Raw genomic sequence first — 14,550 nt, 5'->3', positions numbered from 1 at the left:
ACCATGACGTCTTAGTGTATTACCAACAGTAACCTTGGAAACGGTGGTCCCAGCTCTTTTCAGGTCCTGGACCAGCTCATCCCGTGTAGTTCTGGGCGGATTTCTCACCTTCCTTAGGATCATTGAGACCCCAAGAGGTGAGATCTTGCATGGAGCCCCAGTCCGAGGGAGATTGACAGTCATGTTTAGCTTCTTCCATTTTCTAATGATTGCTCCAACAGTGGACCTTTCTTCACCAAGCTGCTTGGACATGTCCCCGTAGTCCTGTCCAGCCTTGTGGAGGTGGACAATTTTGTCTCTAGTGTCTTTGGACAGCTCTTTGGTCTTGGCCATGTTAGTAGTTGGATTCTTACTGATTGTATGGGGGGGACAGGTGTCTTTATGCAGCTAACGACCTCAAACAGGTGCATCTAATTTAGGATAATAAATGGAGTGGGGGGGGGGACATTTTGAAGACCGACTAACAGGTCTTTGAGGGTCAGAATTCTAGCTGATAGACAGGTGTTGAAATACTTATTTTAGCTGTATCATACAAATAAATAGTTTAAAAAATCATATATTGTGATTTCTGGATTTATTTTTTAGATTATGTCTCTCACAGTGGACATGCACCTGCGATGACAATTTCAGACCCTCCATGATTTCTAAGTGGGAGAACTTGCAAAATAGCAGGGTGTTAAATACTTTATTTCCTCACTGTATATGTTATAAACTATAAAAGCTTAAGCAGACCATCTGGGCGTAGTCTCTTTGTACAGATGTGCTTCACCAGGAGAACTTTTAATTAACTTCCTAAATGACTACACAGAATTATTTAGCAATGTGCACAACCACACATTTTGTTAATACAGTATTTCTGCAATAAGCAAAGTTGATCTGCCAAAGTGAAAAGATTCCAGGGGTCTCATGTTGCCCATTTCCTCCATGGGAAATGCAGAGGATGCCTGAAAATATATTCTAAGCGGATTTTCATTCATTTCCCGTCCTCACAGAGGTTAAGTAGCCTGCGAATTAAACAATTATTAGTGTGAAAGATATGAAATATTATCCACATGAATGATCAAACCTTTATGGAATATCAGTGGATATAATTATGTTTATTCATAGACAACGTCACAGAAATATGTCAGTAAGTGAAGTAGAAACGTCACTTTGTAATGTTTGGTGATTTTAGCCACTTTTCAGTTAGAATTCATCACGTTACGGAGCCAGAAAAGACTTTGAACGCATGTTAACATGTTAATTAAGTTAATGTTTTATACAGTACATCAAAAAGTGTCCGTGTAAACCAGCGTATGCAACCCTTTTGTCTAGACGCAATGTTTATACATGAGATCCCTTGTGTGCAGCAGGCATGTCAGAGGGAGGGGTCACAAGTTTTCTTACAGGATATAAGGAATCTCACAGCATCAGATCACCACACTGGAAGCTTCTTGAAGTCAAGAAGACTCTCACACAACTCTTCTGATCTACTCAACTTCAACAGGTGAGAACAACCTGGGTGGACAGAGACAGAGGGTGACATGAGGAAATATGTATTTAGACCTTTACTGAACTGTGTAAAACTGTCAGTGTCTACTGGGTTTTACTGTATTTCTGAGCCTCATAGACCATCTGTCAGTATTTCTCTTTAAGTACTGAAGGCTGTGTTAACTTTCCTCAACAGGTTGGAGACATGGCCTCAGATAATAAGAACGTAGCTGCCCTGGGTCGACCTTTCACCCTGGGAATGCTCTATGATGCTCGGAGAGATAATCTGATCCCAGGTAAGTGTTGACTACATTCAAAAATGTCTTAATCTGTAACAGTTCTGCTTAAAGGAACTCAGAAGTAATTTCACAAAGCAGTAAAACTATTTCAACCATAGGAGTAGAAGACAACCCACTCCCAAAATAGATCAAAATAACCATTCAGCCCTAATCCTAACCCCTAACCCTAAGTAATTAGCAAATGCTTTGTAATTCTACTACTTAGTTGATGATTATGATTCCCCTTCTTATCTCTGAAGCATCAAAGGCCCATACAGGAAGTTTTATTGTTGTGTTGTTATGCTGTGCATTGATATTGTTGTATAATGTTACCATACCCTCTATTCCAGTAGTTCCTTAATTAAGGCTAATGTCAAAGAATGAATCGAGCAATGAATTTGGAAGTTGTTTAGGGAAATGCTGACAGAGGAATAAGCTGAAACATGTAGAAACGGAAATGACTATTAGTTTTCTGTGACTTTACCATAAATGATTTTCCTGCTTTATCAGATGACTGATGGTTTCCTATTTCTATAGGTTTGACATTGTGGGATGATAAATCTCTGCAAGGCAAGATAACTGAAACCTCTCAGCGCACCAGTGGTTTTCATGTTTCTGCTTCTGACTCCACTGAATCCAAGTGCAATCTGCTGGATGTTGATGCTTCTCTGAAGGCCAGTTTCATGGGAGGACTGATAGAAGTCGGAGGATCTGCCAAGTATCTGAATGATCAGAAGCAATTCCACAAACAGAGCAGGGTGACGTTTCAGTACAAAGCTACCACCAACTTCAAGCAGTTAATGATTGAACAACTATCCATGCAGACCCAACAGATGGAGGTCATAAAGAAGAGCTCAGCAACACATGTAGTCACAGGCATCCTTTATGGGGCAAATGCTTTCTTTGTGTTTGACAGTGAGAAGTTAGATTCCAGCAGTGTTCAGGACATCCGAGCAGCATGCACGCTGTGATAAAGAAGATCCCCTCATTTAATATTGAGGGGCAAGTTAAGCTCAAGTTGACTGATGAAGAAGAAGCCTTGACCAATACCTTCTCCTGCAAGTTCTACGGAGACTTAATTCTTGAAAACAACCCTGCAACATTTGAAGATGCAGTGAAGGCCTACATACAACTCCCACATCTACTGGGAGCGATAGGAGAGAAGGCTGTTCCATTGAAGGTCTGGCTGATGCCGCTGAAGAATTTCCACTCCGAAAGTGCTGAACTGAAGAAACAAATCAGCCATGCAGTAGTTGGGAAGGCGCAGTATAGTCTAGACAAATTAAGGGAAATGGGAATGAGATGCAACGATTCTCTGGAAGACAAAGTGGTGCAGCAGTTTCCTGTGATTCAAGAAGAGTTGAGCACTTTCCAAACATTGTGTGCTAGTTATGCATCTAACCTCCAGCAGGCTTTGGCGGAGAAACTTCCTTCCATCCGGGAAGGAAAAGAAGATGAGAGCTCACTGAACCAACGGTTTGAAGACAGAGACACGTCACCATTCAGTCAGGAAAAACTAACCCAGTGGCTGGATCGTAAAGAGAGAGAAATCAACGTGATCAGATCCTGTGTAGATACCATGGAGGGAACACAGATCGTCCCAAATCAGACAGAGCTGGACAGAGTGGCTCTTGCTTCAGATGTAGAAGATGTTCTGTGCTTTGTTTTCACCTCAGTGGAAAGGGGGGATACCGACCTTGATGTGATGGCCGACTATTTGGACTTCCCTAAATTAGGAAGTACCATTGAAGATCCATGGTTCTACTCAGCGGAAGTTTTCACCAAAATGAGAGGAAAAGCCAAAGCTTTCCATAACTTTGCCAAAGCACAGCAGAACAGTCGATTCCGTTTCCTCATAGCAACCATTGCAAACAAGAACTACACAGGAGCAACCATCTACCATTACAAGAACGGCATTCTGGTCACTGAAGACTTTACAAAGCCTGTCCTCCATCCTGTTGAGACCATCACAGACAGAAGAGATCTGATCTGGAGTAAGTCTGTTTGAATTTGTTTTTAATTTAAAAACATGCTGTATTAATAACTTCTCCAGAAACCTGTTTGACCATCAGAATAACTGATTGTTTTGGTCTCTCCATCAGATGCCTGTGATCTCAACCTGGACCCAAACACTGCAAACTACAACCTCATTCTGTCTGAGGGAAACAAGAAGGTAACACATGGAGCACGGCAGTCCTACCCTGATCACCCAGAGAGGTTTACCGAAATACACCAGGTGTTGTGCAAAGAGAGATTGTCTGGGAAGCATTACTGGGAGGTGGAGTGGAGACAAAATTCGGGCGAAGGTGGTTGTGTTAATATTGCTGTTGCATACAAGACAATTGAAAGAAATTCATCCAGTTTAGAGAGCAAGTTTGGACGTAATACCAAATCGTGGGCTTTTGAAAATCTCAATTGGGAGGGTCATTCACTTATTGCATTAAAAAATAATGAGGATGTGTGGACCAGTCCTTTTCCCTCTGATGGCTGTAGCAGAGTGGGGGTGTATCTGGACTGGCCTGCTGGCACTCTGTCCTTCTACAGAGTCTCCTCTGACACACTGAGGCACCTCTACACCTTTCGCACCACATTCACTGAGCCTGTCTACACAGGACTCTTGGTCTTTTATGAACAAAACGATGCGTACCTGTGTCCAATTGAATAGGAGTAATAACAAATACTTCTCAGATTCTTGGTCTGTCAAAAGATCTGGGTCTACGTTTAAAGAACAACTGAACATCACATTTTATTTTGAACATGCTTTACAAATTTAAACATATTCAAACCCAGAGGGACCAGCACAATTGATAATATAATCATCGTGTGTGTGTGTGTGTGTGTGAGCCTTTTTTCTAAAACTGGCTGGTACTTCACACATTTCTACTGTGTATGTGTATAATGTGTGTAAAAACCTGTATGTTGAAATATAACTCACAGCTCATGTAAAAGATTTGTTTTATTTAGCATTTAGTTCCTTTTCTTCTTTGTGAAGTACTTTTTTTAAATTGTTCTCAGAATCCAAGTTTTTCTGTTGAGGACCCGTCTGTACCTCAACCTCCACTTTGGGTTCCATCATTGACTACTGTATTAATGAGAGAGTTGATGTTAGATGTTGAGGACATTGCTGATGTTTATAGAGGTGAAGAAATGTATTTTCCTGTTAATCAGTTGTTGATTTGATGCCCAGCCTTCTTCTCAAACTGGTTAGTTCTTCACAATCAGTTCCATCACGTGGTCCATCACAGACCATTCTTCTTCTTTCAACTCTGTATTCTACTTCCTGATCCTTAAAGAGAAAGAGCTTCTGTTTATAAAATAGCTTTTGTCAACACTAGTCTGTTGAAATATAACTCATAGCTGATGTAAAACTGATGAACTTGTTTAGTTGAAATGATCGTCTTGGTGATGGGATATAAATGACCTAAAGTGCTTACTGTTTAATTTAGCATTTTGTTCATTTACTTCTTAGTACATTCTTTTTTTAATAGTTGTCTTTTCAGAATACAAGAGGAATCATTAAGTTTTTCTGGTAACTCTGTACCTTAGCTTTAACTTTGGGGTGAAGAAATGTATTTTCCTGTTAATCAGCTGTTATTGATCCGATGCCCAGCCTTCTTCTTAAACTGGTCCGTGCTCCACGAGGGTTTAGGGTCAGATAATGCAGATCATTATTCTTATTGTAGCTTTGTATTCTACGTGCTGATACATAAAGAAACGGCTAATATTGATACACAATTGCTTTTTCAACACAATGCAAAAATATTATGTAAAACAAACGGGGGGGGGGGGTCACTGTTAACAGCATTTAGTTGTAAACCCTGCTGATGTTTCAGAGATGAAGACATGTCAGATTCCTGAGACATTGCAACACCTGTTGGATATGTTGACTCTCTTCTTGAGCAGAATATTCAATAAAGTGGAGACCTGACTTCACCACTGTGTGCTACTGTATTTCTTTTAGATTAAAGCGTTGACTGTACCAAATATTATAACCTTTAGTCTTTATGATACATAAGCATCTTTAATGCAAATAATCCTACAATGATAGAACATAACTCCTCAGAGGACTTTATATAACCTTCTTTTTAACTTTTTCTCATGATTTTGTACCTTTTTGATGTCACTTCTTTGACATGTAAAACTAAATTTACTTTACTTTTACAGTTATTTTTGGGATTTATGGGCAATTTACCTAATTTATAGGAATCTATACTTAACGTTTGAGTTTGAAAAGCAGAAAGAAGGAATTATTTCGACTAATATTAAAGGAATGCATCTTTAGTTTTTTTGGTAACACTTTAAGGACCATGAATTATCATGAACACATTGATTAATTAATAAAGCCTAGTACTTCATGTAGAATAATGAATAGTTTCTCATGAGTTGATGTAAGAACAATACATTAATGAAACAACTGAAGAATTTCAATCATGAGTTATTAATGATGTTCATGTCTGCAGTGATAGACCAATGGGTAGCTTGTATTAAAGAGGCATTGTGCTTATGATGCAATAGAAGGCAGTTTATAAGTTTTAAGGTGGATCTGTTTTACATGAGATCATTTCATATCCTGTCTCCATGTTCTTAGACAGACAGAACACTCATGTAGTACATGACTCCATGGCTGGACGGATGAGTTTTCATCTAAAGTCCCAACAGCGACACCTAAAGGCTGCAAAGTTCCATCACACCTTATCATAGAGTGGTAGAATAATCCTGATGATGTTTAACCCTTGTGTCTTCCCATCAACCATGAAAAAAAAAAAAAAATGTTGCCCCGATCTTAACGCTGGTTGTTTTTGTCAAAGTTTCCTTCTCCAACTTTTTTTTTACTTTTTCTGACATTTTGTCATTTTTTCAATTTTTAAAACTTTTCCCTACATCCTGTCACGTTTTTGACAATATTTTGAATAAAAAAAATTGACCCGAGGAAAACATGACGGTTGACAGAACAATCTCAAATTAAGCTCCACTTACTAGCTTTTTACAGAGTTTTTATTCTTCGTTTGTGTGTAAAACGTTTGTTTGAATAATTTAGCTTTGTCTGCATGTCGACCCAGGAATTGCTGAAGGGGCCAAAAGAAAGAAACATCCGTCTCCGTGAAGTCGCCCTGTAATTTACAATAATTCATACCATTAACTGCATGAAGAACATAAATACAGTTGGTTTTTCTGACACGCTGTGATAACTTTCCTGATCCAGACTATATGAAGTCAGGTTGCAGTGGATGACTAAACTGTAAAGTAAAACATCTTTATACATTTTCATGAAGCAGTTAATTAAAAAAAATGTGGGAATATGGAATTAACCAACAGCCCTTTTGACAGAGAAATTCATTTTTATAAGTCTTTTATTTCATATTTCTCTGTAGTAGTGTTTTAAAATATTATGACTTTCATTTATAGCTTTCATGTTTATTATATATTCATATCTTGCTTTTCGTGACACTTACATGCTTATTATATTTTATAATCTTATATGCACATTTAACAATACTGTGTTTCTTTCAAACTGTCTCTGTGTTTCTTTAGTCGCTGCTGCCTAATCAAGAGGCAATAAATGTCTCGCTGTTGTATCTCACAGAGATAACCAGTGTCTTAGATTCGAGGTCAGTCAGAGTAGACAGACTGCAGGCCTGCACTCTGCCCTGGTTCTTTCAAGGTAGCCATAAACCAAATAACAGACGTCCTCTTTGTTATCTCTGTGTGTCTAACTTTCAATAAAGGAAGAGAACTGCAGAGATATTACCGAAGTTCCCGGGAGCAGCGCTGCAGATAGGTTGCTCTCACTTTCTTCCCTCTTGCAATTGTCTATTAACTGCTCATTTTTCGTCTGAGTCTCGTTTTCTTGCTTGACCGTGTTTATTTAATGAGGTAAAGTGTCCTGAACCTGACACCTTTATTAATCAAATGTGTTTATTTACACACTGTTTGTGAATTGTTTGTTGATTGGTGATGTGAAGCTTTGAGCCTCGTGCCAGGAACGCTGTCCATGGTGCTGAAAGTACTTTAGAGGGGTGATAGAAAGCAAAACCAATGCAAATGATTTCACGTTGTCATAGTTGAATCACGACACTTTGGTGGGTAAATGGGACATACATAGAACCTTAAAATCCCAGTGACACCTCTTTCCTCTGCAACTCTCTCAATTTGAAACTGCTTCTGAAAACGGGCAGATCTCAACAAGCCACCGAGTTGACGTCAACTCTGTGGCTCCTCCCTTTTTGGCTCTAGTCTCTACCTTTGTCAGGCCCCAACCTTTACGGCTACAGCACTGATCTCAGATCTTCTGATCTCAGAAATTGTATACAGTGGGGTTCGAAAGTTTGGGAACTTGATCTACATAAAATGTAACTTTTTGTGACATGTAATACGAATGTCTAATCTGTCATTTGATGCCTTTTGAAGATTTTTCCACCATTTCTTGGCTTTTTTCTGCACATCAATTAAAAAATTTACTTCGGGCGCCCAAACTTTTGATACCCACTGTACCTACCTCTCTGTCTCTGCTGTTTGGGAATGATTGAGATTTCTCTTGCACAGCTACCAGAAAACTTCCAACTTCCAGACAGGTTGCTCACGTCACATCTACGTCTTCAAGCTCTGTTGGAAGCTGCCCAGTAACGCTCAGCATCACCGGGAAAGAGCTTCTAGTAGACTTCACTGGTCTCCGTCCTGATCCGTTGGTCCATTTCATATATGCCAATGTGTTTACCTTTGTTATTTTTCGGATTTCCCTATGGTGTCTGTGGTAAACATCACTACGTTGTGAACTATGGGTAATTGCCTTTGGCGAACTCTGCATCGATGCACACTCACGGAAAGGGTTCCGTAAGTGTGTACTCAAGCCCTTAGCACTTTGAAATTCGACATCGGGACAACCCTAAGTACTTACAAATTTTGCGAGAACGCACACCAAAGACTGTGAGTCCGGGCTTTGGGATTGGGCCAATGAATCCATGTCATGAGACACAATGAATCCATGTCATGAGACACAATGAATCCATGTCAGAGACATTGTGAAGGCCAATGTTTTTTGTGGTTATGACGGTGACAAGCTCAGACCCGCGATAGGCATCAAGTGACCGTGGTATTGCCATAACCTCCCCTGCCCTATTGGTAACCAACCAAACTCACACACTGTAGAAGCATTTTCACCTTATTAATCCAACTCACCTGGCATTTAAAGGAGTTTTTAGCTTGACCAGCTAAATGTGCATCATCTCTCTGGACTGAAGAAACTGGGCAATCCTTAAAATCTAAGATTCAAAAGGACCGAGGTAGAGCAGCAGGAGAGACTGTAGGAGTTCCTCAGTCTATGAATAATGTAGGCCTCGGAGAACGCTTCGACAGGATGTCAAAACCTCATTTTGATTCCACCAAAGGAAGTTTGGCTTTGACCGCGGTAGAAAGACTGGCTCCATTTCCTTCACCGTCACGCTGACAGATGTGGAACCAGCAAGGGCAGAAGTACAGCTGTCAATCAGAACTTGTGTACACAGTTAAGTCAGTCAACACAACCGAGGCTGAGAGGAACCAGACGCTGCAGTCTGAAACTGCTGAACAACAACATGACCTCAAGGGCTTCACAATACAACACTTACTGTAGTTACCTACAGCAAAAAGATTAAAACTAAGGATGAAAGTCTGAATATATGGATTCAAAAGTGTAAATATATGGAATGAAACTGGAGAATATTGAATGAAATCTGATGTCGTTGAAGCTCTGGTGCCATCTTGTGTTTGTGATATGAGTAATCCGTACCTGGGGCAAAAGTAGGAGACTGAGCGACTCAGCACGAAGTCCAGGTTCACTCAAAAGGGCGAAGATTGTAGTATGGGCTGGTGGGTGGGGGGGGGGGGTGTTAACTTTCTGATAAGCAGGACCTGGCTGGCCTGTGAGGTGTACTGCATTCAGTCTTCCATAATAAAGCAGTGAATACATTCCTTCATCAGTAAAACGGTTTTGAATATGGTTATCGGTTCTACTTTTGGCGTGTACATGCATTTGCCAGGGTGTTAATTATCTCTCTATTACGTATTGGCTGATACTAGATTTAATGCTGACTCACTCATAATGTCACACTTCTTGCTAAAACATATTTACAGATTAATCTCATCAACAACAGAGGACGGCAAGAGAACCTTAATGACATCAGATTTAATTAAATAGGTTTCAGTCCATGTATTTCCATTTTTGCTTCTATCTACATTCATACTGTACATTTTAGTCCATGTACTCCATATTTTAATCTTGAAGAAATAAAGGGACGGAGATGGAATCAGGTTGTCACTTTATTGAATATTCTGCTCAAGAAGAGAGTCAACATATCCAACAGGTGTTGCAGTGTCTCAGGAATCTGACATGTCTTCATCTCTGAAACATCAGCAGGGTTTGCAACGAAATGGTGTTAACAGTGACTCCTTTTTCTTTTACATGAGCTATTAATTATAATTCAACACTGATTATGAAGCGTTAACCAGTTTGAGAAGAAGGCTGGGCATCAAATCAACAACTGATCAACAGAAAAATACATTTCTTCAACTCTAAATACCAGCGATGTACCTAACATGTAACATAAATCGGTGTTAACAGTGACTCTCTCCTTTACATCCGTAGTCATTAACTGAACCCAGAGCCAAGCTTAAGGTTCAGACTAGTCCTTAACAGAAAAAATAAAAGCTAAATTAAACAATGGGCATATTAGCTCATGTGTATCCCATCACCAACAAGATGCATTCAAAAAAGAAGTTAATTATTTTTTTCTTTAACATAAGCAAGGAGTTTTATTTTTATATACTTTAATTGACATACCGTAGCAAGTGTTTATCCATGTAAGATCAAGATCTTTAGATACAAAAATACATATATAAGAACAGAAATTAAAACAATTTATCAAATAATTCATTACCTGAACCCAAAGTCAACATTAAGGCACAGACTTGTCCTTAACACAAAAAAAGATTCCTCATATAACAATTTATTTAAAAATAGTAAGCTAATAGCTTAAGCTAATTTTTGTCCCATCACCAACATTAAAAATTCAACAAATCATTTAACTTCAACACTCCTAACAGCCTTGGCTCTGCAGAAGCTCTGACACAACGATGGTTATCAACTAGTTCAATCCAGGTATTCCCAACCCAGCGACGCCGTCCGTCACATTAAAGAGACAGTGTTTGCTCCATATGACCAATCACAAACAAGGACAAGTTTACCAGAGCTGCATATTTCACACAAGAAGAGCAAACATTAACCCTACAGAAATATGAACACAGACATAGTTTTACAGGATAAAACTAAACAGTCGCTGCTCCCTAACCCGACAGGAAAGAAATGAAGACGCATTTAAATGTGTGAATTAAAAAATTTATCAATATCACTGCTCCATCAGTCAGGCCCATAATGTGACCATATTTCCACATATTTCAACTCTCTACGTTGCAACCCTAGCAGTTAAGTGATCATGGGAGGAAAACAAATCTCTAATCTCTTCATAACCTGCTCCCGAGCAGGTAGGTGTTCAACATAAGTTACCACAGCGATTTAACTAAGCAACAAGTGATTCTATGTCAATCCACAAAACCCTGGGATGAACCTGAAGTCAACTAGAACAACCCTAAATCTGGCTTTGTAGTGTAGGCCTCTGGACCCTCATGTTCAAGATAAAATGTAAACCCATATCCCTATTTACAGACCAAGAATCGAACAAGTCTTTATCATTGCTCTTATTTAATTGGACACAGGCACAAATAGCTGCAATCCTTCCTGATCAAGAATCCTGGGTGAACAGGCTCAGTGAATGTGGTGTGAAAGGTGTAGAAGTGCCTCAGTGTGTTAGAGGAGACTCTGTAGAAGGACAGAGTGCCAGCAGGCCAGTCCAGATACACCCCCACTCTGCTACAGCCATCAGAGGGAACAGGACTGTTAAACACCTCCTGCCCTTTATAATTTGCTGTAAGTGCCAAGTTGTCCCACTTCCCAAAAAGCCACGATACATTATTACCACCTCCAAACACGCTATCAGGGCCGGGTGACATTCTATTAATTTCACTGAATGCAACAGCAACATGGGCATCTTCAGAGCTAGTCTGACTCCATTCCACCTCCCAGTAATGCTTCCCAGATAAGCTCTCTTTGCACAATACCTGAGGCAGTTTAGTAAACCTCTCTGGGTGATCAGGATAGGACTGCAGTGAACCATTTGTTGCCTTCTTGTTTCCCTCAGACAGAATGAGGTTTTAGTGTGCAGTGTTTGGGTCCAGGTTGAGATCACAGGCATCTGATGGAGAGACAAAAACAATCAGTTATTCTGATGGTCAAACAGGTTTCTGGAGGAGAGTTGTTAGTAGGGCAGACCAGGTACAGTTGGTGCAGGGGTACAGTTGAAACACCTTAAATAACTTTTAACAAGCCTGAGCTGTGATTTCTGCTTTAGAAGTACATGCACTTCTCCACAATATTGGAGAATTTGTTTTTTCTAAGGTCAGTTTTTCACTTCACCAGGTGCCATCCACATTGACTAGCTTCTCATCCATACATGAAGATTAAAGTTAACTTACATGCTGTAAACCTTAAAATGTGCTCTAAAACCTGACTTATTGCATGACTTGGGAGAAATGAGCGAAATGTTCCAGGTGGTCAGCGGGGTACCGTTGAGACACAATATTTCAATGGCTATTGTTGTTGGGTTTTATTCATTTTGATGTTCAATAAGTCAATGTTTTGCATCTAATGTTCATCAGTCTTGTTATTGCTGTTACTATTGTTATAATTGTTAGACTGATGAACTGAAAGTTACTGTTTCATCACTATTTGCCAATACTATGGGTTTTGTTTTGTATGGAAATTAAGAACTGTTTAATTCTAATTTTGAAAGGTATTTTAACCAGCTTTCCAGCGTTATGAATGGGTGTCTTAACTGTACTCAGGTACTGCTTCTTGTCTTGATAATCTAATTGTGGCAAATATGAACTTCTTATGGATTTTACTGATCATTTATAATTTCGTAGACAAATTTTGTTAATGGGGAAAGCAAAAAGTGTACCAACTTTACCTGGTTTACCTCTACAGCATATTTTGACTAGAAAAAGCATCAGCAACAGACTTACTCCAGATCAGGTCTCTTCTGTCTGTGATGGTCTCCACAGAAGGGATGACAGGCTTTTTAAAGTCTTCAGTGACCAGAAGGCCGTTGTTGTAATGGTAGATGGTTGCTCCTGTGTAGTTCTTGTTTGCAATGGTTGCTATGAGGAAACGGAATTGACTGTTGTTCTTCAGTCCGTTGGCAATGTCATTGAAAGCTTTGGCTTTTTCTCTCATTTTGGTGAAAACTTCCGCTGAGTAGAACCATGGATCTTCAGTGGTACTTCCTAATTTAGGAACACCCAAGTAGTCGGCCATCACATCAAGGTCGGTATCACCCCTTTCCACTGAGGTGAAAACAAAGCACAGAACATCTTCTACACCTGGAGCAAGAACCTCTCTGTCCAGCTCTGTCTGATTTGGGACGATCTTTGTTCCCTCCATGGTATCTACACAGGATCTGATCACGTTGATTTTTCTCTCTTCACGATCCAGCCACTTGGTTAGTTTTTCACGAGTGAATGGTGTCTTGTCTCTGTCTTCAAAGAGTTGGTCTAATGAGCTCTGATCTTCTTTTTCTTCACGGATGGAGGGGAGTTTCTCCGCCAAAGCCTGCTGGAGGTTAGATGCATAACTATCGCACAGTTTTTGGAAAGTACTCAACTCTTTACGAATCACAGGAAACTGCTCCGCCACTTTGTCTTCCAGAGAATCGTTGCATCTCAGAGCTATTTCCCTCATATCTTCTAAACTATCCTGCACCTTACTCACTAGTCCGCTACTAATTCTTCTCTTCAGCTCAGCGGCTTCAAGATCCAAATTCTTCAGCGGCATCAGCCAGACCTTCACTGGAACAGACTTCTCTCCTTTTTCTCCCAGTAGCTTTGGGAGTTGGACGTAGGTCTTCACTGCTTCTTCAAATGATGCAGGGTTGCTTTCAAGAATTAAGTCTCCGTAGAATTCGCAAGAGAGTGTCTGTGTCAGGGCTTTTTCTTCATCACTCAGCTCAAGCTTAGCTTGCCCCTCAATATTAAATGAGGGGATCTTCTTTATCACAGCTTGCATGCTGACCTGGGTCTCATGAACACTGCTGGCCTCTAACTTCTCACTGTCAAACACAAATAAAGCATTTGCCCCATAAAGGATGCCTGTAACTACATGTGTTGCTGAGCTCTTCTTAATGACCTCCATCTGTTGGGGTTGCATGGATAGTTGTTCAATCATTAACTGCTTGAAGTTAGTGGTAGTTTTGTACTGACACGTCACCCTGCTCTGATTGTGGAATTTCTTCTTATCATTCAGATACTTGGCAGATCCTCCGACTTCTATCAGTCCACCCAGGAAACTGGCCTTCAGAGAAGCTTCAACATCCAGCAGCTTGCACTTGGATTCAGTGGAGTCCGAAGCAGAAATCTGAAAAGCACTGGTGCGCTGAGAGGTTTCATCTATCATGCCATGTAGAGTTTTATCATCCCACAATGTCAAACCTATAAAAATTAGAAGCCATCAGTCATCTGATGAAGCAGGAAAATCATTTTAATTTAATGTTACAGAAAACAATACTAATCAATTACATATCTAGGGTGCATGCTACTATCAGCAGTTTCCTAAATAGCTTCTATATTCCATGCTTCATCCTTCTTTGATATAAACCTCCTTAATAAACAACTACTGGATTGAGAGGGTATGGTAACATTACCAAAGAATGTATGTGAA

At 39.9% G+C, this 14,550-nt stretch overlaps 1 protein-coding gene and 1 pseudogene across 1 annotated transcript in view; one reads left to right on the top strand and one right to left on the bottom strand.

The window, feature by feature from the left end:
- The first annotated feature begins 1,663 nt into the window (after positions 1-1,663).
- Positions 1,664-4,584, top strand: LOC117936679 (annotated as a pseudogene).
- A 7,237-nt stretch (positions 4,585-11,821) lies between these two features.
- LOC117936680 (neoverrucotoxin subunit alpha-like) overlaps positions 11,822-14,550 on the bottom strand; it is a 94,050-nt gene continuing 91,321 nt past the window's right edge. The window contains exon 5 of the mRNA XM_034859989.1: positions 11,822-12,031. Coding sequence (XP_034715880.1) covers positions 11,991-12,031 — 41 coding nt within the window. The 3' untranslated portion in view covers positions 11,822-11,990. The remainder of the gene's footprint in view (positions 12,032-14,550) is intronic.

Source organism: Etheostoma cragini, chromosome 21 (genome assembly GCF_013103735.1).
Source record: "Etheostoma cragini isolate CJK2018 chromosome 21, CSU_Ecrag_1.0, whole genome shotgun sequence".
Lineage (NCBI taxonomy): Eukaryota > Metazoa > Chordata > Actinopteri > Perciformes > Percidae > Etheostoma > Etheostoma cragini.
Note: the sequence above shows the minus strand (reverse complement) of the source record. Positions and strands in the feature narration are given on the sequence as shown.